Genomic DNA, 25,842 nt, shown 5'->3' on the forward strand with positions numbered 1-25,842 from the left:
TAGAGAAAGCTCTAATGGCTGATAAGTTAACATAGAAAAACTTAAGCTATAACAGCAGATGGGAGTGCTCTGGTGTGTAGTCATGACCTGCACGGTCATGTAATAAAACAGGTATCTGTAATAAAGCAGATATGAATAACAGTCTCATGAGCACACAGAGGTGAAGGTACAACAGCAGGACGCGGTATTACAAGAGAAGCAAATGTTAGAACACAGCATGTTTGCAGCAGAGGTGGATTGCACTGTGCAAAGCAAAAAGCATGCTCAGCGAGAGGCAAGATGTACATGAAAAACTACATATAAACCCATTCTGCCTGAGTTCACTGCAGCTACACTAGCAGACAAGATCAGGGTGTACAGGGTAGAAACAGTGATGTAGATGGTTTGGGTCTGGTTGGTTTTTACTATAGGGCAAAATAAAATAAAGATGGTGATAAGGCATTTGGAACTCCCCAGCTTAACAGGTCTTACAGAAATTTCCATAACATTCAAAATCTGGACACAAAGAGATTTCAGCATAGTAAAAGAAAAAGTCTAAACATGAACACTGTCTATGTGAACGAGACTAGGAATTTAAACAGTCACCATATGCAAAAATGCTATATTAAAATGCAGGTACAGTCAATGATAGGAAAATGTCAGCATCCAGGCCTTTTCTATAATAAATGTGTATTTTGCATCAGTACTAGAAAGAAAAGTCTTAAAACTGTTGAACTCAATAACAAATCCACTGGCAGTGGAATTCATAAAATGAAATCTCCCATCAGAGGAAACTGAGAAAAGGTGTCCTGATTCATTTAAAATCTTACCGAGACTTTGCAAAGCCATGTTATCAACAAGTACTGCTAATAATAAGGACCAGAATAAAGGAGAGATGTCAACTTAAAAGGGAATTGTATATTTTAGAAAAGGCGGAAGAGCCATTGGTGTAGGCAAGAAAGAGAGAAAGACACAGATATAAACAGCTCCTTAAGAACCATGCAGAACAAGGATACTGCTGCCTACCAAGCCAAGGACACCAGCTAGAAATCCTTGCATCAAAGACATCAAATACAAAACCCAAACGCTGCCAGTGTGCTGCTTCCTAAATCATGGGAAGAGACTATTTGAATTAGAGCTATATTTGAACTACAGACTGTATTTGAATTACACAAGAGAAAAAGAAGAGCTAATAGTTCACCCACTGCTTCCTACTAACATAGAGTTATCCCCATCCTATCTATTTGTTTCTGGACTGTTTTAGAAATCCTGAGTGACAGATTATTCACAAAGGGACGTTAATTATTATTATTATTATTATTATTCTTCCTCAGTTGAGCTTCTTTCTTGGCTTTCTGCTAATATTTAACCTAGCATTTTAAAATTATTTTTACTTGCCTGCTACTTGAATAACACCCATGCACAAAACATCAGAAAGCCCTATTTCAGTGAATTAGTTATTCACTACATTGAGGTAATCTAGCTGTCTTAGAGACATGTTACTGGGTTCTCTGTAAGTTAACCTTTGTCAGGGAGAAGGGATGACTCACTGGAGATCAGGCAGGATAGCACGATACACTAGGTGTGGCAGATAGGAACATCGGTAGGCAGGTTGTGATATTAACAGCAGCAGCAGCAAAATCAGAGAGTCAGCTCACACTAAATGTGATCTAGGATGCCCCGAGTATGACGTTTTAGAGAAGTTTTTTTAAGCAGTAACCTGGACTAAGTAAGTGAATTTTATTAGACCAGGATGCATTTATTCTTGTAAGAGCTAGCATGCGTACCTGCAGGCTATTATTCGGAGCTTCTGATGATGGTATTTTTTACTTAAACTATTGTTTTGAAGCTTCCCTCCTTATTTATCTGCATGCAGCTGGGACACAGTAAGGTATGTTTATTGCCAAGACGTGGAAGACAAGCGCTAAGCCTGGAGCTCTGCTAGCTGTAACACCGGGATGATTCCAGCAGCTTTGTGGGCATCACCATGCAGCAGCCCTGTACCTCCTGAGCCTTTTGTTTCTGTTCAAGGGTGAGAAAAAAGCCGTCCGTTTTAACCAGCTTGGGTCAGCAAGAAAGCAGAAGCTACAGGCTGGAAGCTGTGTTTGGGTTCCCTTTGCTGCCCAAGAGATAAGTGTAAACAGGAGAAAGATACTATCGATGCTGGCAGGCCAGGAGCTGAATGGACACTTTGGGCTGAGCTGCAGATATGTCTACGTGGCCTAACAAGTTAGCCCAGTGCTCCACGCGGGCTGGCTAGCTCTGCTGAGACACAGGGCACATCTGGCCAGATGAAATTACACCGCAAGCCAGCCCTCATGGTACCTGAGGTAGATCAGCCAGAGCTGGCTCCTGTGTTTTGTACAGCACCATGCTGCACTGCATGGACGTGTCCTGTCTTCCCATTGCACGGCTTGGTTCTTCTGGGTTAGGGCTGAAGCTTGCACTGATAATACCTGTGTTGCATCCCTTCTGTGAACAAAAACTCTAACAGGTCTCTCAACAGAGTCCTGTAACCTCATTTAATTCAGCCTCTACAGATACCAGCTTACAGCATTTAAGGCTAACCAAGTATCTTGCTATTTTTGTCAAAAGTCTGGAGCTATTATTTTGCTGGAATTCCTTGGCTTCCTGGTATTATGTTTTATTACTGTTGCACAGAGCATACCACATACCTTGGGGAGCAGTAAATGCTACTGCATGAAGCACATCAGCACACCGTTCTGCAAGTCTCACTGGAGACACCATTACAGAGCCAAACATCCAGCCAAGATCACCTTTGGTGGGTCACTCACCAGCAAACTGTGAGGGTGCCCAAAGCCCCAGATCATACTGCCTACCTGAAGGAATTGAACACCTTGAGTGACAGCTGAAAATATGTGTACAGTTCAGTCTTTACAACCTTGACCCCCTCTGCAGACTGCTGGAGGACCTGCAATCCCCAAAGTGCTTTCTGTAACTCAGCCCTGCAGTTTTACTCAGATGCCATACATACTATTAATTTTAAAAACACGTGGTTTTGACATATTCGGACCATTTAAAAAACAGCCCCGGTCTACACAGCTGCCACCCCTTGCCTTCCCCCTTCCTTGTCTGCTTGATCTGCTCTGGGGGCTCCAGTGACATCCTCCTCTTAAATAATGCCAGTTCAAGCAGCTCCTGCAGTGTCCCCTGGTCCTCTTCGCCTTTCCCCTCATCCCACTTCCCATGTTCCCATACTGTTCCTGACATTCCTCAGTAATCACACAATTAAATTAGACCCCATTCCCAGCCCCCACAGAACAGGCTCTCAGGTAAACACGTGATCCCAAAATCACATCCACCTTCTTTCCCTCTCAGCCAGAGCTTCCCACACAGTTTTGCAAGTCCTCATATCAATAGCTAGTTTCTTTGCTCTTTGGAAATTTTCCATTCCCTTGATCTCTAGCCCTCTGAAAAGGCCTTTGGATCAAACCACCTCTTCCAGGTTTCAGCTGGCGCGGGGCAGTTAGTGACTCCATGCCTCTCATCTGCCAGAGACAAGCTTCAGCCTGTGTCAGCAAACTGAGCATCCCTCCTTCAGGTAGGAGCATTTTGCATTACAGCACCTTCCGTAACAACTCCATAGCATCAGGCAGAGTTAATGAAGTGTACTGCAATAGACTTCCTACAGCATCCCACAGGAGCAGGGTGATTTCCAGCAGAAAGTGTAGAAAAGCAGCTACCTCCAAAGAACGTGATATACCAACCTGCCCATGTCACACCTTATACTTACCTTTTCATACCTCTGCATCTCGAAAACCGACTGGGTTCAGGCTATGCCAAATACTATCTGAAAAACTCTCCTGATAGTATTTCTGCTATGGTAAAGCAGTTTATTAAAACCACAAGAAAACCCATTTCAATACCTGTTTCAGATTCTACTTAGCAGATTCAAAAAGGTTGCCCAAATACACCAGTTGTTGAATGGGAAACTGGAAGCGTACAGCCAAGATTTAGACTTGCCAGTACTCCTGGGCAGGAGTCAGACGGGACCGGAAGGGCAGGAATTTTGCGGGAGGGCTCACGAGTTGAGGTAAGGTCACAAACCCCACCACACTTGTATTCAAAACTTTGAAACAGGAGAGGGAGACAGCTGAGAGCTTTAGGATAGGATCACAGCCTGCAGTCGCTGGCAGGATTCCGCAGGGCTCGAGGAGTGAAAGGGGGGAAAAGAACTGGTCGGGACAGAGCCACTTTCAGCACAGGCAATGGGAACTGCTAATGAAGGACAACAGGAACTAAAACGAATGATTAAGAGCGCCAATATTTTATTGGTGAGTTCGACATCTGGTTAAACAATACGTACGTTTGAAGCTTGGCATCCAGTAGCTCTCGTACACAAACCATCGCGGTACCTCAGCAAATTCACAGTGCTGAAGGAAAAGCCATTTGAATGCTGTAGGCTCCCAGGAGCAGGGCAGACAGCAGTAGGCAAGCAGGTTAGCTGGGAGGAATGGGAGGGGGATGGAGGAGAGCACGGGCTATCCAGCTCTAGGCACCTGCCTTCCCCAGCTCAAATTAACCAGCTAATTTCCCCAGGCGCTCTCTATAGAAACAAGCTTCTCCAGAGGGTGATTCACTGCACAATGTTATGCTGCTGCTCTACAGAGCTCCTGTGAATTTGTTCCCCATTTCTTAGAGGAATACTGCTCTCACCAGCAACTGCAGAGCGCCCAGGGAGATGTGGTGGCTAATTTTGATGCCTACAGATGGGGAGTGTGAATCTCCCTTCCCTTTGCCCTCCCTCCGCAGCTACCCGTTGTGAATTAGCGTGTAAACAAGTGGTATTCATCCCATATTCACAGCTGAGGAGTTTGTCAAGAAACAGGACCTCTCACGTGCTGTTACACATAGCAGATAGATATACACAGCAGATTCTCATTTCATTCTGATCCCAGATGGACTTTTTGCATTTTGCCACAAACCCACATTTTCCCCTCATACAGCATCAGATATGCCCAGGCAACGTTCATCACATTGGTAAAGAAATCCCTGTGAATGCTCAGTAAGGTGTCCATTTGGGTGGACAAGTGCATGATCTGCCTGCACAAATCTGCTGCCAACCCACATGGATTTCAATCCATTGAAGTCAATAGGAGGGTTTTCACTGATTTTAACAGATAGAGTAGATTTAAACAAATTTCACACGCAGAATTCATTCACATATCAAGCTCCAGTTGCTCCTAAAATCTGACTGATTTGGGAGAAAATACACAGTCTTTCCTTCCCTGTTGCCAACTAACTGAACTGTATCCAACTGGTGAATGAACATGATTTACCCAAAGGAAGACTTTTTTTCCATCAATATTGAGTGGCTGTAATTATGTATATGTTCACAACATGTATGCTCCCTTATTAAAAAATTGCCCAAGTGATAACGTGGAAAAGAAATGGTGGCTCTGTGTTTGAAAGAAAAACTGCACAGACTGAAGTTTGCTGCTATATTAATATAGCACTGACAGATGCTGTAATTAGAAAGTAAAAGGCAAACAGAGGAATTGTTAATAGTTTTGTGCACTGTTTATGCTTCTCCTAAAACTAAAATGCTTCTTTAGGGAAGTCATAATGTCTTCATACGTGACCCTGGGACTACTGTAAAATGCTAAAGACCCATCCGCACAGGTATCATATGCCATAACCGCATGGCTATATTTGCAAATTGCTCCATTTTCTACAGTTCTATTATAATTTTATCATTATTTCTAATGAATTTAACTGTTTCCAGGAGCACATTAGTTATTTTTTTCTTAAAGGCAGGATTTATATTATTTTTAGCAGTGATCCGTTCACATGCTGAATTAGATACAGAACACAAATGAAGGACAATAATATGCGGCTTCCAGTACAAAAAAAGAAAAATATTTAGATTCAGTAGAAAGCAGGCAGGCAACGCGTTAGTTTAATGTACTGTTCTAATCTCTGCTGGAAAAAGATTTCTATGTTGGCACAGGGCACCAGAGAAATTAAGTGAGTGAACTCAATATGGCATCTACCAAGAGACAAGATATTTCTTCTATTCTGGTTTGACACCAATATAGATTCTATTTGAAGGTAGATGATTTCCAATGTGGAAAAAAAACCAAACAAACAACAACAAAAAACCCCAAACAGGCACAACAACTAATTAGAGCAAACACACAGAACAATTCAGGGCATCTGGAAGAAAAGGTCAGGACTGTGGTGGCACAAGTTCTGCAGATCAAGTCAAGAGGTGGAAAACTCACCCAGAACTTCATTCTAGCTAATACTTCTTTCTAGATAATACTACATGAATACTACTGAATGAGACACATCTCATTGTCGGACGTATCTAGAGGGGAAAAAAACCTCAGGAGGAAAAATCGTATCTAGTATTTGCAGTCCTCCAGGATCTGCTCTCAGGGACATTTCCAGCTGAATCACAGGAAAGCTTGTTGCTGCTAGGTTCCTCTATGCCTGGAAGGACAGCAATGCATCAGAGCAGGGTAATATTGCTTTGTTCTAGCGCAAATCAGAAGGCACGGGGTATAGCGCAGGCTCTCCAGCCCACCCGGAGAGCCTAGGAATCGCAACTAGTCAAGAAGAAGGTAATGAAATAGAAATAGCAACTGCTTGATGGCAACAGTGAGCTCTAGCCCTACAGCTTTCCTGTCTGCCATGATGTTCCTCCTTCCCTAAGAGCAGTCTGAGGAACAGATTTTCTCTGGCTGCTCACAGTGCTGTTGGATCACCTCGGCAAGCTCAAGACACCGCAAAATTCGCCATTTCTCAGCAGCCAGCTCCTCCTTGGATACCTGGCCCAGCAGTTTTTTGGCAAAGAGGTTCTGATCCTGCATGAAAAGGCCCACAGCAGACCTTGGGACTTGAGGGAAGTTCTCCAAGCAACCAGTTGTGAAACAGAAGTTGATTTTCTTTTCACGTCTCATCCCTGGTCCCCTTTCTTCAATCCAAGTCAGAGGTCTAGCGTGGAGGAGCGGAGAAAAAGAAGAGTATTTATGAAGAAATGGAATCAATGTTCTAGTTTATGCTTTTTTCTCAGCATTTACAGAAAATGCCCTAATAAATGCACCATTTTTAAATTTCAGTCATTGCATACTCAGGTAACATGTTCTGACCAACATGCCTTGTGGTTACGAAGTTGAACACCAGGTAATAGTCTTAACCCTGCCACTGCTTAATGCCATGACTTTCAGCACGCCATCTAAGCTCTCTCCAGCTTTGTCTTCCCTATGCACAAAATGAAGCCAGCAATGTCTAGCCATCTCACAGGGAAGAGGGAAGTTTACTCTGTTTGTGGACTTGGATGAAAAGTGCAGTTAAACATCCAAATATTTTGTGCATGATTCAATAACAGCTAAACTCACAAGGCCCTCAATGTCTAGTCATTCCTCCAGCAAGAATAAATTTACATCACCCAGGTACACAATGATGACCCAGGTGCTACTGTGCAAGCCAAACACCACCCCTTTAGGATGAGCTGGACAGACAGCAAGTTCGCTCGTGCAGACACTAGCGTCTGTACCCTCTGACCTTTTCAAATGCTCTTCTTTCTCTTCACTGGGAGCACTGAGTTGATCCTACAGATTACACCAGAAGATGTCAATTTTGCCTGTTTCAGCTACATAGACTCTCAGGCAAGTCTTTCTTAATCAAAGTCCTGTCTTATGCCAACAGCCTCCAGGCCAAGCATTGGTGGTGTTGGCTATTGACTGGCATAGCTCACAGGTCCTCACACTTTCCTCCCCAACTTCCCAGTTTGGCTGAGGAAAGAGGAGCCATGGGACATGCTGCATCACTTCAGGGGTCATAACAGACTCCCTGGCCCAACACTGCAAATGTTTGCAAAGGCTTTGAGGAATGGTCCTCAACACCAGCCACAGCCACGATCCTCCCTTCCTGCTCTTTTGTCAACTGCCATTACCTTTCTCCAGCTCATTCATCAGCACTCGCTACTGCCTGTGTTTAGAGGATGCACATTATTTTTCTTACTTGGTTATTGATGGCCCTTCCACAGTCCTTTATGGCCCACTTTAGTCTGCCACTCACAAATTATGAGGGCATCAGTAGCATGGAAGAATAAATTCTATCTCCAAGTACTGCCCATTAAATCTTCAATATCATTAGATCTGGAAAGAAAGTCCGTGTCAGTCTACCCTGAATAAATTCCACAGAGCACTCAGCTTAATGATTCTGCACCTCTCATCTTTTATGCTTTAGGATCCAGTTTCTATATTCACACCATTATATCAATTATTCTTTGCTCACCTGTACTGCCACACACATCCCCTACAAATTAAGCATGGCCAGATGAACCTGACTGAACAGCATAAAACAACTGGGGGGGGGGGGGGGAAGGACTCAAATCACAGCCTGCAAGAATGCACCAAAAAAAATCCTCAGAGGACTAATAAATGCAAAGACACCATGCGTTTCAGGAAGTCCCAAGGCTATGTGTCACTGCAGGCCAGAAGGGTGCTTGAGGGCCATATCGCTTGGTGTTTTCTGCGTTCTCATCCTCCTTCCCCAAGGTGCCAGCTGTTGACCTCAGTCAGAGGCAGGCTGCTGAGCAAGCTGGGTTTTGCTCTGACTTGATAGAGACGGTTTCTTACGTTCTTATGATAGCAAACAGCCACAGAGGGTTCAGGCCACTGTTATTCAAAGCTGCTTTATCTCAGGTAGGCAGGTACGAAGAAACCACTGGGCAGGCATAGGCAAAGATCTCCACCATGTAGCAGGGAGTCCATGATATGATCCAAAACAGGCAGTGTCAATGCAGGGTCATCTCCCTGGGGTGATCTAGAGCAGATGCACACCAACGATCAGGCTCAAGCTTATGCCTTCTTCTGCTCTAGCTCGGGGAAGCCACTGAACCAGAAGCACAATCACGCAGAGTGGGCAGAATTTAATCAAAGTGATTAAAATGACTGATTTAGATCAGTGAGCAGGAAAATGTTGGGTTTACTAATAGATTTATCATCTTCTGCTACTGGATTTTTAGTTATTTTCCCAAAGAGAGGTTGATTCAACTTGATTGGTAACCAAAACGTATTAATTTTTAATTAACAACAACTTCTACACTAAAATTAGCCCCTTTTTTGCTATAAAGACATGTATGCTGCAAGTCTGCACATTATTTAAGCAATTTTGTAGCTTAAGAAACAGGTTTGTATTTTATGTCAGAAAATTGTGAAGGGCTGCTGTTTTTTTAATAGATATTTTATCCATTTGCATTAAAGATTTGTATCAAAGTATTATCTGGCTATGGATGTAGTCAGTTATTTAGAAGTGTTAGTAGTGTTATTTAGAAGCAACAAATCCAGCATTTTTGGTAGCTGAATAAAGCCACATTAAATATATTGGACAGTTAAAGAGGAAAAAGAAAGTTTAACCAAACACTAACAAACCACTTTTACACTGACTTTTTACAAAGCAAGCACTATCTGCAGTGAAGAAACCACCCTGACTTTCTATGGTCATTCTGTCTTTCCAGATTTCAGACTGGTAGAGCTCTCCTAGCTACATTTTATTCAGAGACTGGAAGTGACTTTCTGCTTTTCTGATTCCCTGTTTCCTCAAATAATGAGTGGTCTTAGTTGGACTGTGCTAGCTCAATAAACCAAAATGAAGCGAACGCTCTTTGTACCTGCAGAAGAATTAAGCCAATTTCATGCTTGAAAGAATTCTGGGTCCACTCAGCTTAACATTTTATGCAGCAACTTCTGCAGAAAGCATGTATTACATGATTTTTTATGGATGTTCAATTTGAAGCTATTTTATTAGACCTCCTAAGCTTAGATCTCAATAAAAAAAATATCATTTCAAATGTTTGTTGTCAGAATATGTGTTCAGAAAAGTCTTCAATTTTTTTTAAACATCTGCCTGTTCATGCTTTGAAAATGCTAATATTTTTTTATTTACAATGCAATCAAAAAGGGGCTACCTTACCTTGGATGGGAATCAGACAATTAGACCTTACCTCTAGTTAACATCAAAAGAGATGTTGCCCAAATCATTATCTCTCCAGCTCACACTAAAAATTCATTTTTGACATTTACTGAATCCAAGCTCTGCAATCCTGGGACAGGAACTGCAGTCCCAAACCAGCCGTGCTGTCAGTACCAGTTTGGCTTTTCCTGGATTGCTCAATGTTTTATCACAGAGAAGCTGTCAGCTCAACTGTCTTGGAAACACAACAGAGGCAGAGGTCATCTCTCAGATAGCTGGGCGTCAGGCATTAACACACACCTCCAAAATCCACCCAGAGACAGATGAGCAGCCAGTGCAGGCTGTGCAGCGGAGACAGACTATAGCCTTTGCACAAATCCCTGCTTAACAAGCAGAACACGGGCTCCTGCATTCTGCACCTGCTGTATTTTCCAAGGCAGAAAATAGGCTGAATTAACCTGATTTCTCAAGGTTAGTGTATTCATGTCTTTCGAAAAAGGATGGGATAGCTCTCAGGAAAGGTGCAGACCTTTCCCATCCTTCAGCAAAATAAAGGCTGGGCAAATTAGAGCCGTAACACCACCACCATTACTGCTGGGTCATACCTTCACTTGACAGAGAGTGGGCCAAATTCTCTACTGCTGTAACTCCACTGACGTCAATGGGGGAAGGTCAGCAGGAAATATGGCCCTGCCACCGAACAGAATACAGGAACGCTATGTAACTTTCCAGTTGGCGTAAATTATCCCAGAGGCATAAAGCTGACTGTCCCCGAGGTTATTAAAAAGCTCATGGTGACAAAACACTTACTGACCCATACAAATAGTTAGCAGTGGGCTAAGAAAAGTGGGTATTGGTTAGCGGTGTAGAGCAGGAAAAAAAGTAGAAATCCAGAAACAGTTTTGTATCTAGCAAATATCATACAAAGCAGCTAAGGGCTACCTAGGAGACAGGACAGCCAGGGAAATGTTTAAGCCACCCTCTAGTTCCACCTGCTGGAATTAATTCAAAATCTCACTCTATATAGATCTTTACAGCTACTCGTGTTACTGGCAAATTGGGTAAACAGAGCTTGTATACCGAGTTCTGTCCTCTCACAACTGCATTTTAAAAAGAATTGGAAATGATGTTTTATTTAAAGAGAGAGGAAGATTGCTAAGACAAGATGCTAATCCCATGATAAACTGCAGTGGGCTTTGTAGGACTGGCTGATAAAATGCTTAATTAGACCCGTGGTGAAACTAACAGTTCAAATGAGCCCTGATTATTCACTCCCCAAATAGCTAGTCCTTCAAGGTTATTACTTTTTTAACTAAACACTTATCTAAAATTCTTAAAGAAGCAAGCATTCATGTTTGGTGGTTTTTTCTTTTTTGTTGTCGTTGGGGTTTTTTTGTTTTAAGTGCTCTAGCAGTATAAGTGCAACAAAAAAGGATAATTTATTACAAGCGAAGAAAGGCCAGAATATTTTCCCATGGGGTCTTATTTTCCCCTACTCTCCCTAGTCTTCCCATCTTCCTCTTGTCATATGCCTATGAGGGGGTCATCTGTCTCTCAAAGGCAGAGCGTCCTATATGGAAAAACAGGAAAATAGGAGTGAAGGGAACGGAACAAATTGTTCCATCACCATTCCTACCTCCTAGGAAACATATAGTGCTTGGGTAACTTCTCTGTACCTTTTCATGTCAGACAATTCTCAAATCGCATCTATAGCATGCAGTAAACTGTCATTGTAAGTAACTTCAACCTATCTGAAAGGACATGACCTCCATACGGATGGCCCAGAATGACCAAACTGGAGAGTTTCCAGCAAACTACATCATCAGACATTGCACCAAGTTGAGTACTGAATCCACAGTATGAAACACTGATGACTTACTTCATGGTCATATAATATTTAAAAATATACTATTTTATAGCAAGGCCATTAAAAATATAATATTTGATAGCAAGGCTATTGTTACCATTAATAAAAGGGAGATCAAACTCATTATTATAAACCGCATCATCAAAAGAGTTTTCTGCAAGAAAGTCATAGTACAACGATTGGAAAAAATGACAAGTAATCCTGGCTGCGGGATTCTCACTCAGCCTGACACACTCATGCCACAAAAGCAAAAAGACAAGAAATGGGAAACAGACTGTTATCCTACTCAGGAAAAATCGAGGAAACTTCAGGACTGCAGATTAGACATTAGTCAAGAGGAAACTTTGCATGTTGGCCTTTCAGTAGTTTATTATTTAAAGGTCCCTTCCAACCCAAACTATTCTATGATTCTATGATTATACTTCAGCTCGAAATGTGTAATTTTCTCTTAACCTCCAGCTAGTACTACATATTAGCACAAGCATTATAGTGCTATAAGCTAAGTATTATAAATAGTGCATTACCTTTTCAAACGGTCATATATTTTCAACCTTTCAATGTACAGCTAGAATGTCTGATGCTAAACAAAAAATATCCTGCCTCTGAACAATTTTTCAGAGTGCAAGAGAAGGGTCTTTCAGTCTTGGGCATGGTAAAAGGCATTATGGGCCCATTCCTACATTGAGACACCAGAAAAGAGCTTTTAAACCTCCTTGTGCTCTTCAGCAGACATTGTTTGGTGGTGGCTCTTTTTACCGTGATTACTATAGGAAGCATTTTCAGGTCTGTTTCTCTTGTACACTTCAATGCCAGCATCCACCCATTCTGTTTCCACAAGAGGAAGAGAGGATGCAGGACTCCTGCAGACGATACCTGAGAAGCCTGGCTCACCTGCTGCCACGGCCATTACTCACTTCTTGTTTGCCGTCTGAAAGTGAACAGTCATTCTGGAATAATTCTTATCCTTCTGCTTTTCTCTGGTGGCAGAGGTAACAGTGAGGTCTCCAAAGAGGTCAATCAGCCAAGTCAGTCGGGCAATTCCACTGAAAGCTGGGAATCCTGTTTTGTTTTCATCAAGGACGCTACCTGATGCAACAGCAACAGAAAGTCTTGAGAAATGGGAAAGAGGATAATGCCTTCTGCATAGGAAAGGCTGCAGCAACTGCAGTGTTGCAGGCTTAGAGACCAGGGTGTAGACAGGCCATAGGTGGATGGATGGACTGAGTAGGAAAGTCAACAAACATGGTCAACCTTGAAATGGATCAGTTGATGAGCTATGACATAGAAGGCTGCACAAAGTACACATACAACAAACCCTTCAGGACATGTTGAGGACCGGAGGGTGTATGTGGATTCAACAAGGGAATAAAGTAAGGAGAAAACAACGGCTTAAAAATCTCTCCCAGCTCTTCTGGGGCCAAACACCAGTACGGAAGACTAAAGGTCCCCACTAGAAATTGGGACACTTCCTCAAAGCTCATCCTCCTCTCCGAGACCAATATGAATGAGAAATTGGTCACTACCACCAAAGTACAGAAAGGATGAAGAAGTGCTCTCTCCTCCATACAACAAGGCACGGGCTTGCATTCTTCACCAGATAGCAGAAAGAGATTAGCAAAGCAACAGCCCGTAGAAGACAACTGTTAAGGCAAAGGTGCTTTCCAGACAGTTCTGTAATTTCATGGAAATATCCAGAACTGATACCTGTGTCTAGTCAGTTTATAGACAGACTCTTGTCTAAAAGGACTGAATGAAGCCTGGAAGGACTGGCGTCCTTGTGGAGCAGACAGACAAATCCAGATGGACTTTGATTTCCTCACAGCTACTGACCTGTGAAATGCAATGTTCCCTTCACCAGGTCTTTCCCAGCCACCTCTTTTTTCAGCTGCTTGTACTCTTCAGTCAAAAGCTCAATGTGCTCCACATGGAGTACTTTATCTGCCATTAAAAAAAAAAAAGAAAACACACCAAAAATCAGGACAGATTAAGTAAGAGCTTTCTGTGTGAATCAAAGGCACATCTAAGCTGTAAAGGTTTCACCAGTCACCAGTGGGAACTCACTTAGAAGTGTTCTCACGCATGGCTGGCAAAACGATGTCAGGAAGAAAACCAAACACGGGCCCTGTGCTAAGGCATCCATCTGGGTTAAGGATTTCCAGGAGACAACAAATATAGAGACTGCAGGAACAGTAGCCACTATGTTTAACAGAAACTCTGTAATGAAACCCAATACCCAACTAAGGCTGAAACATGAGTCTTCAAAGTAAAAGACGGATTAACTCTTGGCCTCTTTCCCCTCACATTTCCTTGTTCTGCATTTTTCCTCCCAGGGTAGTAGGAAAGAAAAAGAAGGGGAAACAAATACTATAATACTCAGACCCAGATTGTAACAATATGTTAAGGAGTACCTCCCTCCATTGCAATTAATTGGGCTGCTTTGGAATAGAGGCTATCCAATACACGTTGAATGTGGCCCTCATTCAATATGTGTTTTTCTGGAAGGTTTCCAGAAGAGTCAATTTAGGCTGCTGACAGTAACTGCTGCTGCTTCAAGAGAAGAGCCATAAATTCTGCTCAAATGGGAAGCCATTTGGCGAGCAACAAGGCAGTAAGTGGTGTTGGTACAGGGAAACAGCAAAGCAGAAATCCTATACCTCCGGTGTTTTAGGATAAAAGTCACAAAGGAAATTTTTAAGAAGCAGTGGTATACATAGTGCAGCTTGTCCAAATGGTTTGCATTCTGCTCCTGCCCAGCACTGTTCTGTTCCTTGCAGCCCCATACATCCCCAGTGGCCTCAAGTGAACTGCCAGCTTCTGACACTTGGCACCACAGGGATGGGACCACACGCTTTCCAGAAATAAAGAGATTTTGCTTAGAGATAAGCTCTCTTTCAGACAGGGATACCTCGCTGGCCTACAATAGCATGAGCAGCTCTGTGTGACCAGCACATCACAAACACTAGAAGCTAGGAGAGCTGTTTCCAGTTTTATTTTCAGGGAGAGGACAGGGAAGTGCACAAGTCCAATGGCTATACTCATTAAGTGCTTTACTATCACTGTGACAGAAGTTTCCTTCTCTAACTGCATTCTTAGTGTCACAAGCAGAGACCAGTGCTTTTCTGAGGGCAAATGTACCTTACTCTTAGCCTTGACATTTGTGTGTTTATTTCCCCATTGGCACACGTCTTAAATCCTAGATTAACAAATCTCTGAGACAGGCATACTCCCTTGTATGTCATGATTAATAGTAGACTGGAGCCCTGCCTTTGAGTTTGATGCCTTTGGTGCTACCAAACAGGTAATACTGTTTACACCCTTGAGAACAAATGCCATTACCTCTCTGTTCAGCCATCTCCCAGAGCTCATGGGCCGCCTTAGCAGACAAAGCCATGGGGTACTCAACGAGGACATGTTTCCCAGCTTCTAAAAACATTCTGAAAGGGATACAAGATCAGTCTTTAAAAGGTATATCATTGTAATCATCTCTCTCCACTGTGCAAGCTGCTTCCCATTCCCACAGTCAGCCCCATATGGAGAAATGCACAACGTGGAGTAACAGAAATAAATGGCAAGTTTCCTAGCAACGATGGTGTGGTGGCTACATCACACATTTAAACACCAGGAGAGCTGGGTTTTAATTCTCCTTTTTCCACAGAAGTCCCTCACTCACCTACAGCAAGTCACTAAAATGCCGCAGCATTGAGCACTGCAATTTCTAACTTCCAGACACTTGAGTGGCTGGAGTGGGGCACTGCAGTGCCCTTCCTGTACATAATCTGTGAGGAAAAGCTTTGAATCCTGTTTTAAGCTGCCTGTCCATCAAACACAGGCCTAGAGGTACGCAATTGGAATTACTTGGGAAATGAATGCATCTTAAATCCTACTCTCTTCCAGGGCTTATTGGGTACTCCAGGAAACTCGCTATCATTCACTTCAGGCTTCTAGTTTGGCAGTCTCTCCTCCAGTATCCACATCCTCTCCTGCAACAGCTTTACACAGCTCCTCTATGCTTCTAAATTACAGGGGAAAGGGTGGGAAAAGGGAAGAAAAAACACCTCAAAATACCTGATGGTTTCTTCATGGCTTCTGTTCTCTGTGCTGATGAAGGCTGCATGGATCTCTTTGCTTCTTAGAGCATCCTCCAGGCTAATCTGCTTGGCCTCATTAACATTGCCAAAACTTCTCCTGCGTATTTAGCATAAATACAACCAGAGCGTAACCATCACAGTCCATTCTTCCCAACTGCATGCTGTGCAGCAGCACTTAGAAATTGTTCCCATGGACCACTGTCTCACTGAGTTCAACCAGGGCAGAAGAAGGCAGCTTGTAATCCAGGAAGGGCACGAGCACTTACAGACAGTAGTAGATTGCACAAAAGAAGAACACAGATGGGTCAGTGTATAGTTGGTGGTATCAGTACAGAAACTGTCCTGCTATTGAAGTGTAGAGTGCTTTTTAGTTTTGTTTGGTTTGTGTTTTGTTCTGTTTTTTAATAAGCATCATTATGAAAGAGCCATTTTAAAAGAGTGCCTTGAAAGAGGACAGTGCTCCTACGGGAGAACTTCCCACCATGCTGGACAACATGGGCAAAAGCACTTGAGGTGGGCAGGGCCACACACAACTACAACAAACATGGACAAGCAGGAGAGGGACAAAGCAGATGCTTGGCTATGATGGCTTATACCTTGCAACACACACACCATGTCAGTGCTAAGGGGAAGGCTCTCTTGGCCACCACCCTGAACACATCTCCAGCTGAAAATGAAACACGCATACCCCCTCCCAAAGCCCTTTGCATTAGTAAAGACTGGAGCAGACAGCTTGACAGAGTTAGGATAGGTGACAGACGGCAGGAGGGTCGGCCACAAGCAGGACTTGAAAGCAAAGACAGGTAATGTTTGTATGTGATTGGAATGCAAAGAGCAAGGCAACACATCCAAGCAAGCCGTCTGTGAACTGTGCATTTTGACAGCACTGTTTCTCTGCAGAAGTAGTGGAAACCCTATCTTCAGTGTTGTTCAAGGCTAGCTATAGCACTAGCAGAGGCATCAGGGAATCAAGAGTGTATATGGCAGGGAGATAAACTGGATGACCTAATAGGTTCTTTCAGTCTCAAACAACCCTGACTGCATCATTTAAATATAGCTGGAAAAATACATTCACAGTCTGAGATCCATACATGTACCACCTAACTATTTAAAACCTTTATGCTCTGGTGTTATGGGGCAGACAGTCTAGCAGGAATGCTCAGTGGGAGGTATATGCATAACACAGTCCTGCTAGATTTCCATGGCTCCAAGCTAGTGAGAAAAACCATAAAGTTGTTCTCTAAGAGGCAACCTTACTGTATGTACTAAATTATCAGATTTTCTTTAAAGACATCTACAATTTCGGTATTTGGTTTAAAAAAAAAATAAAATAAATAGAATTTTAGGATGAAGTTGCAGTGTTAGGAGCTTTACGTGTTTTTGTAGAATAAGTTTTTAAAAACTTTGTAAAACATCTATGGTTTTTTTAACATTTCTATAAATTTCATGCAGACATTAGCTCATTAGTGTAATTATTGTCTGTACCATTCTAAACCTACAGGAAATTTCAGTCAGACAGAATTGCATTTCTTTTTACCACACAGATCCTGCAGCGAGAACATCTCTCAGATTTTATTTTAGTCACAGAATTCTGCAAGGTATCTCACTAGGTAACCTATTTGCTCCCTCTTACAAAGCTTTCTGTGCTCATTTCCTAGCTGCCACTCAGAATGACAGGCATATTTGCATAAACTTTCCCTTTTCAAACAGCCTTAATTATAAGAGAAATATAAAACTTTGGATATTCATCCCCTGCCCCCCTCAAATAATGGAAAGGCATGTGCACCGGAAGAAAGAAACATTACAATAATCCATATTAAACATGCTAAGATGAAATTTCTAACCTGGATACAAATCCAAAGAGTTTCAGGTGCTCAGAAGGGCTGGAAGGCATCGGATTCATCAAGTCTCGGATCCGTGCTAAGCCAGCAATCCCGACTCCAACCACCACGGTCCCAAACATTTTGTTAATCTGACCAAAGGGGAAGAAAAAAAAAAAAAAGCGCAACGTTTTTTTCTTTTAGCAGGGAGAGGAGCAGCTGGGAGGGGAGGTGGGAGGATGGATTACTCTTGAACCCTGCCTTCATACAGCCAAACCTTATTCAGATGTCAGCAACCAGCTAACAGAGATGTGATGCTATAGGCTACTGAGCTCAGTCGCATCCCATTGAAATGTGGTCAAGCGGTTCAGCCTGTCATAGGACTGGTGTTGAGACTTGTATTTAACAGCTATTATATCACAGCTCCGGCACAAAGTTCTTCCTTTCCGTGAATAGAAGGCAGACTTCAAAAGTGAGACATTCTTCTATTTATATCGCCGCTTCCATGCTGGAAAGGAGCCAAAAGGTTCTGCAAACCTAGCAGAGCTTTATATAAACCCTGCTGACTTCCCGAGTGTCTGCAGCACAGCCTGCTCTGGACTGCCACACGGACATTCATAGTGCACAGCAGCATAGCCGGAATACTTTGGGACAGGAAGCAAAGAGCATCTTTTCTTCCCCTGTGTAACCACTGGCACGTCCTACAACGTCAAGATGCAACCAACCATCTGATAATTTGGTCAAGATGCTTGCTTGACATTTCCACGCACCAAGAAAGCTCTGCCATCTCTTTAATGACAAGCAGGAATGTCCTCAAGATTTACATCTCCCAAAAGCACATTCCCGCCACAATTGCATCATACGGAGGATGAGCCAGGTATTGCGCTCGCTGGCCGGGCTGCTGGGCCACTGGTAATAAATTCTTCTGTTGGTTTTATGATTTGCCATTGATTTGCAGAAGCACTGGGCAACCGGTGTAACCTTTCAAACCTGCACTGTTCCACCACCCTGAGGACTAGCAACACTTTGTAAAGTAATTTTAAGATTTACAAGAAAAACAGCCTAAAACCAAGCTAAGTCAGCCCCACTGCATTTTTTGTTCCTTCCATCCTACGACAGCATCCCTTCAAACTCTGTTTCTTCTGTTTCGGTGTTCTCCTTCCTACTGCTGCTGATCCCTTCACCCAAGTGAACACTTTCAATTGCTTCCACTACCCGGCTGCAGCCCTTCAAATCCTTCTGAGACTTAAATGGATAAATGGACAACCCCACTTCACTCCTCCTTGTGCCTCTTGTCTGACAGAATCACAGTGCAGCAGCACAGCCATAAGTGACTGTTCTGACAGTGCTAGAAATTACATCAACTGGCACAAAGGAAAAAAAAAAATAAAAGAAAGCCCCTCTCCAATCACGTCATGTCTGGATTTTGTTTTTCTGTAAGCTCCTGCCTATGTGTATATTCCTGTCAGCGCTGAACTCTGCTTACTTTATACATGCCAAATGTTAAAACACACAGCGGCATGTTTAATAGAAAAGAAGAAATGAGTGATATTGGAAGAGTTCTCTAGGGGGATTACAGTGACATGTCATTACCAAATATTTGAGGTATAACGTGATGACACTGCTCACCAGGGAAGAGAGATGTATAGGGCTGAGAGAGAGAGGGGAAAAGGAGGGTAACATAACCACTCAACCCATTTTCAGTTCCACCCACAGGCAGAGTCCTGATCTGGGCTCTCAGCTACACTTGCTTTTCTCTATGGCCAAAGAGAAAAGAGACTGAGACTTGCAGAATGATCTCGACTGGAAGGAGCCCCTGGAGGTCACCTGATCCAAACCCCACTCAGCCGCACCAGGGCTACGCCGAGTTCTGACTGCCCCACAGATGGGAATCCGGCAACCTCCCAGGGCCCCTGCTGCAGCATTTGACCACCCTCACAGCAAGAACAACTTCTTAGTATCTACTCAGTTTCCTGCGTTGCCTTTTGCCGTTTCACTGCACATCTCCCAAAAGAGTGTGGCTCCAGCTCCTCTACATCCTCCCATCAGAAAGCTGCAGGCAGCAATAATACCCCTCCTTACCCTTCTTTTCTGGGGGCTGGACAAACCCAGTTCCCTAAGTCTCTCCTTGTTCATCATTTGCTCCAGCCTCCTGACCACCTTGGTGGCTCTCCCCTGGACTCGCTCCTGTATTTAACTTATTTCTCGTACCAGGGTTCACAAAACTGGACACAGCACTGCAGGTGTAGCCAGGTCCTGTTGGCTACACGCTTGCTAATGCAGTCCAGGACACAGTTGACCTTCTTTGCCAGAAGAGCACGCTGTGGCCTGAGGTTCAACTTGTCCACCAGCATCTGCAGGGCACTTTCTGACTTTCCAGCCAGGCAGTCCCCAACCTGTACTAGTGCCCAGGGTTATTCCACCCTGGAGAAGGGACTCTACGTTTGCCTTTGCTGAACTTCATGATGTTCCTGTCTGCCGCTTCTCCAGCCTACCCAGGCCCCTCTGGTGTATTGACCACTCCCCCCAGTTTGATTTCATCCACAGACTTGCCAAAGCTGCTCTCCATCCTATCGTCCAGGTGGCTAATGAAGACATTTAACAATATTGAAGATGAGTGCAATACTTGCCCTTTTCCAGTCACCAGGAACCTCCCCTGATCACCAAGTAACTTCGCAGTGACATCAACCAAGTCCCTCAGCACCCTTGGATGTACCTTGCCTGGTGCCAGGGGCTGCTGTACATCCAATTAGCTCAAGAGCTATATCGCTGTTTTCCTCTACTGTGGGTAATGCTACATTTCCACAGACTGTCAGCAGACTCAAACCCGGGAGATCTGAGGACAGACCCTACTAGTGAAAGCCACAGCAAAAAAAGGCATCAGGTACCTTTAATTTCCTTCACCTTGGCCCCACTGAGCAGCAGGCTCATATTTTCTCAGCCTTCTTTTTGCCACCCAATGTACCCAGAGAAACCTTCCCATAGCTCGTTTCAGCTCCAGCTGAGCTTTGCCTTTTCCAGCTCTGTCCCTGCAAGCTTGGCCACTGTCTCTATGTCCCTCCTGGATAGTCCCTCCCAGCTTGTGCACTTTTTTTTTGTGTTTGAGCTCAGGCAGGAGGTCTTTCTGCCATGCTTGGCTCTGCTTGGGGCGCCTGTGCTCTGGGGAGGTCGTCTCTGTAGATCAACCTCAGCCCCTCTGCCCCCCAGGGCAGTCTTCCATAGGACCTTGCCAAGCAGAGCCATCAAAAAGCAAAAAAAATGCTCTTCCGAAGTGTATGGTTGTAATTCTTTAAAATTTAGATTCATAAAGAGCTCCAGTGCGAATCAGGACCAGGTCAGCAGAGGTTTAGAAGCAGTCCAGCTGGAGAGCAGCTGATCAGGGGCTTACTTTAAGTTCAGAAATTTTCAAGGTTACCGGAATGTTAAGCTGTTAATATTTGCCTACTGCCTTTAGCAGGATTGGGTGTGGGAGTCACACAGCAGACGAATTCCCCTGAAGCTCCCACAGTCACCTTGTTTCCAAGAACTGCTTTTTTTTCTGGTGAGCTGCTGACCTCCGCTTCAACGAAGTGGAGAAGGTGGGGGAGCCGACTACCTTCTTCCACTGTCATGAACAAAGAACATCTCTCAGCAGATGCTCAGGTTGCTGAACATCAACATTTTTGCCTCTCCTTTGAAAAACTTTCCCAGTTTCTTCTGACCTCCCCAAAAGTCACATTTAAGAAAGCAAGATGATTTCAACCTAGGAACAAAACCTGTTACTATGCAACCTGTTGCCATAGCAACCAGCCATTCGGTCCAGGTCAAGGTTTTGCAGGCTAATACAGTATCCACACAGAAAGAAACAGCTACTAAATGTACATTACAGAACCTTTGCTTATGCACGTAGCTAAGAGAAAAATCACTACATCTGCATCCCTCCTGCTGCTTTTTATTACCCTCATTTTGCTTACACAACAAATCCTGGAGCTGCTCAGGGAGAAAAGTAAATTAGATGTTTTTCAGAACTGTCATGAACCAGGTAAGAGCAGAATAGAGAATACTCATCTGAGAGTCCAGATGAATATATGAAAATTTACTCCTTAGTTCAAACCTTTACACTAGGATAACAGCTACAGTTATCTTTCAAGTACAAAAATGATGAAAGTACAAACCGTAAACTGCTGTGCCTGCCTTCCATGCCTTTTTCTTAAGATAGGTGACCTCAGTTAAAGTTTTGACAAAAAGATTTCAGAGGCATTTTCGAGGCTGCTGAACTTTGGCTCCTGTTGTACTGAAAAATTGTACAGTAAGTGATATAACAGTATATCAGCCAGCATCCAAAAGCATTTTTCTCCACCCCTCCCCAACTGGCTGTATGAAAGCAAAAGGGCTGGTGAGAAGATTAGGAAGGGATGTCCTTCAAGCTCATAGTTTGTGATTGAAGAGTGCCTCCCACTGCCCAGCAGCAACCGCCCTGGTCTGTTTGCAGGCAGCCCTGCCAGCCCCACCCAGGGTCCCCTCTGAACCAGGGCGGAGAGCATGGCGGCTGCCGACCGGTGCGGGAGCTCTTCCCCACAGACAGCCAGAACAAGTGGCTCCTCTTACTGAGGGAGATGAGCCCTGCATGACACTGAGAAGCAGACCCGAGAAAGGCATCTAGCTGAAGAAGATCATTTATCCTACACCAGTATATCATCGTCCTGTCACCCCTCTGCTCTCTGTTGAGTTTTCAGTGCTTGTGCTGCTTATTTCCCCCATTGAATAGACTACTCTGTAGCAAAAAAAGTGCTCTATACCGAAGTATTCTTGCAAAATTTAGCAGTAAACCAGGAATATTCAGCAGCAAAACAGGCAATGCCCAAAGGGATCAGTCACCCAGCAAATGTGTTCCTCCCCAGTGCAATCACAGTGGAACTTCAGTCCCTACATCTCAAAACTGCTAATGCTTACAGAGGTAAGCTTTAGGGAAGTGAGGCTTACCTCTGTTTTGTGCAACATCACTAAGGCCATGCAAAGCCAGTGCCAAGGCAAGATAAAAGGCAGAACGTAGGAATTATGTCCCCTTCAAGAAAATTTTTCATAGGATATCTAGACATTACAGGATGAGAACGGGTACCTTCTCTCATGATATATAGAGAATTTCAGTAAGCCTCGTGCATTCTCTCTGCAGTTTTCAAAGTCAAGTATGAATGAGTGACTCACATCTGAAATCAAAATATTTTGCAATTAATGTCACCTGCAATAGCATAACAGTGATGTGGGAGTCTTTCCTGAAGCACTCCCAGCCTGGTCTTTTTAAGTGTTCTACTTCAAATGACTACCACTTTACTGCCACGTGTATCTTAAAGAGTAGCAGAAACCTTGCAGATGAGTACTTAATCTGAAAATACTGCTGTCAAGGTTAGTTCAGTTTTGCATACTCAACAGTTGAACCATTTCATTCCCACAGTAATTCTTTGGCAATTTTCACTCTGTCCAGCGCCCCCTTCTATACCTGTCAGATCTTTGCTTACATTAAATCTATAAAACTCTACCAAACCTGAGTGCTGACATATGTTGTCATTTCCTTCCTGCCACTTAAAAAGACACAATACAATCCCTACTGACCTGGCAGCCACCTCCCACTGCTCCTAAGAGTAAAGGAGGACTCATATGGCCAGGGGCCAGCAACTGGGGAGACTGGGATTCAGGGGCAGCTACTGGGCAGACGGAGTGTCTGAGCCCAGCTGCTGGAGGGATTCACCTTGTACATATGTACATATATATAGAATGTTCTCACTAGAGGACCTCCATCCTGCTCAGCCAGAGAGGGGAAGAGGATGTGGCTGCTGGTGCTGTCCGTGTGAGTGTTCTGTTTGTGATCTGTGTGGCCGGCCACATACAAGTGTATACACATGGTGTATACGTGTGCTCTGTGTACATCTGCTGACTGGGAATACGTTTTCAGCCTCACTACTGGTCAGACCAGGGGCCATGGAGCTGTGCAGCCTCGCCCCTCTCAGACTGTCGGATTCAACCTGATATTTTCCCCTAACATAAACCATGCTGGACCAAGGAAGTTCTCCAGAGCTCCCTTTGCAGCGGACTTGTGGATTAGACAACATAGAAAATGTTTTCTCTGTTATGGCAGTGAAGCCCTGAGATGGGGGTTGCAGCATCTTCCTCAACAGAAGTTTTTAGGGGAACACTGGACTGACAGCAGCAGTCACTGTAAAATCAACAAGTTGAAACCTTGAAGTCCCTTCCAGCCCTACATCTCTGATTTCAAATACCCAGAGCCCTGGCAGATGCTGTACTCGGGGTGTTGGTATATGTTATAGCCTGTGCCACCACATCTTACTCTCATATTGCTACTCATAGCAAGATGCATCTGCCTGGAGCAGAGAAAGCAGAAGCTGAACAGTGTGGCATTTGTTAGTGTTGTTTTTTAATAGGGAAGAACTGCACAAATGCTTCAATTTAGCAGCCTAGTCAAAGGCACAAATATCCTTTGTTCTGCAGGAAACCACTTATGCACTTTAATCTCTGTATGTGCTGAAGTACCTTTGGGAAGCAGACTCAACACAGGCCTCACTAATCCTAACTAAAGGCAGAACTTGAAGAAAAAGGAAAAACAGAAATGGAGGCAAAGAGAATAATTGTTTGAATGCTAACATGCTGGAGCAGGAGTTTGTGTTTTTGCTCTTCCTTTGCTGCAACCTAGAGATAAAAGTAAAGTCCTTCTGCAAGAAAGAGGCAGTCAGGAAGGCAACCCCCAACACTCTTTGTTACTTCTCTTTAAAACATTAATTGGACATAGAATGAGAGTCAGAAATTTTCTCAAAAACCTGCCAAGACCATTTACAGTCTCCACATTTCAGAGGAAAACAACAGCACCTAGAAGTTATAGAGCAACCACATACATTTTCCTTGAGAGTTGTTTGTTATGGTCTTAAGTATCAACCCTCCCCAGCATCTCTCCCTCTCTCACACCCATCCCTCTGGCTATCACAACCCAGGCCACAGTTTCCTGGCAGGCACGCAGGCTCTGGTAGGTGAGTTATACCTTCAAGGCATCAACTCTAGCAGAGGTTTGCCGGCAGAAAACAGTCTCATCCTGACTGGCACCACTGTACCTTGGAAACAGCCAGAGTGGGCTTTTCTTCCTGGCTTTTAAATGACATTTGAACAATACATCTGCATTGGTTTACATGGATATGCAGGCTTATTTGCCCAGACTTTCTGATTAAATTCTGGTTTTCCAGCTGGCTGCCAAAGCTTAAGTTGCTATAGTTATATTGAGATACGGCCAGATGCTGTGTTACAGCTGCCAAACAAGCACCTTTACTATGTACAGTGATGGTCGATAATAAATGGCTGTACTTGTAACAGATATACTGTCTCCAGCATTAATACTTAAGTAGAAAGGAAAACTTTTATTAAAACATACTTCTGCAACTTAACTCTACTAAACTCCAGAGTCCACAACTGTCCAGACTCCTGTCACAGTGAGGTTGCTCTCCACAGCCTGCAACTCCATACTTGCAGCAAAAACATTTCACAAAACTAATATAAAACCGTGATAGGTACTGGAAGAATCTGAAGATCAGGTTTTAACACATGACATATTCCACCTTGTGGAGGACTGAATCAGAAGTGCTGTGACGTACGTGCGTGGGTACGAGTGACCATTTTGTCCTGTTCTCTGTCTGTAGTCACCCTTTGTGGTTCAGATTTGGTTGCTAGTCTGAAGAGGAAAAACAAAAGACAAATAACACTTTTGAGATGGCCTCCCAGAGATGTGTAGAGAAACTAAGTCCTCAGTCAGGCTCATTTTGTTTGAAACTGAGAGCCAAATTACATTTGGATATACCTACACTGCTAAGGCTGAAACTATCCAGGAAAGAACTGAGCCTGCTTGGGGGCACCTGAAAAAAAATTAAGAGGAAGACATGAAGGGCTCCACTTGTTATTTTATAAAAATATCCCTTTAAAAAAAAAAAAACACAACAAACCAAACCCTTACTTCTAATGTTAAGTTTCCAAGAACTACTCTGGAGTGAATTACAGAGAGCCTTGTGAAACTTCTGGTGGGTAAATAAACAATCCCACATAACTGCAGCCTCATCACAGGTATTCTTTAACCAAAAGGCTGCTTGTATGTGGCTAATTAGTATAGGAC

The 25,842-nt window shown here is 43.6% G+C and overlaps 1 protein-coding gene across 2 annotated transcripts in view; it reads right to left on the reverse strand.

Moving 5' to 3' along the window:
• Positions 1-4,246: 4,246 nt before the first annotated feature.
• The window catches only part of BLVRA (biliverdin reductase A), a 38,380-nt gene continuing 16,784 nt past the window's right edge, over positions 4,247-25,842 (reverse strand). Inside the window, exons 1-7 of one of the 2 annotated variants that reach the window (XM_076330757.1) lie at positions 25,331-25,392; positions 17,724-17,851; positions 15,857-15,976; positions 15,128-15,225; positions 13,622-13,729; positions 12,706-12,877; positions 4,247-6,939 (exon numbers count right to left, since the gene is read on the reverse strand). In XM_076330757.1, the coding sequence (XP_076186872.1) occupies positions 6,654-6,939; positions 12,706-12,877; positions 13,622-13,729; positions 15,128-15,225; positions 15,857-15,976; positions 17,724-17,842 (903 nt within the window). In that variant the 5' untranslated portion in view covers positions 17,843-17,851; positions 25,331-25,392 and the 3' untranslated portion in view covers positions 4,247-6,653. Of the gene's footprint in view, positions 6,940-12,705; positions 12,878-13,621; positions 13,730-15,127; positions 15,226-15,856; positions 15,977-17,723; positions 17,852-25,330; positions 25,393-25,842 lie in introns of those variants that run through there. The other variant, XM_076330756.1, reaches the window with a different exon arrangement.

Source organism: Aptenodytes patagonicus, chromosome 2 (genome assembly GCF_965638725.1).
Source record: "Aptenodytes patagonicus chromosome 2, bAptPat1.pri.cur, whole genome shotgun sequence".
Classification (NCBI taxonomy): Eukaryota; Metazoa; Chordata; class Aves; order Sphenisciformes; family Spheniscidae; genus Aptenodytes; species Aptenodytes patagonicus.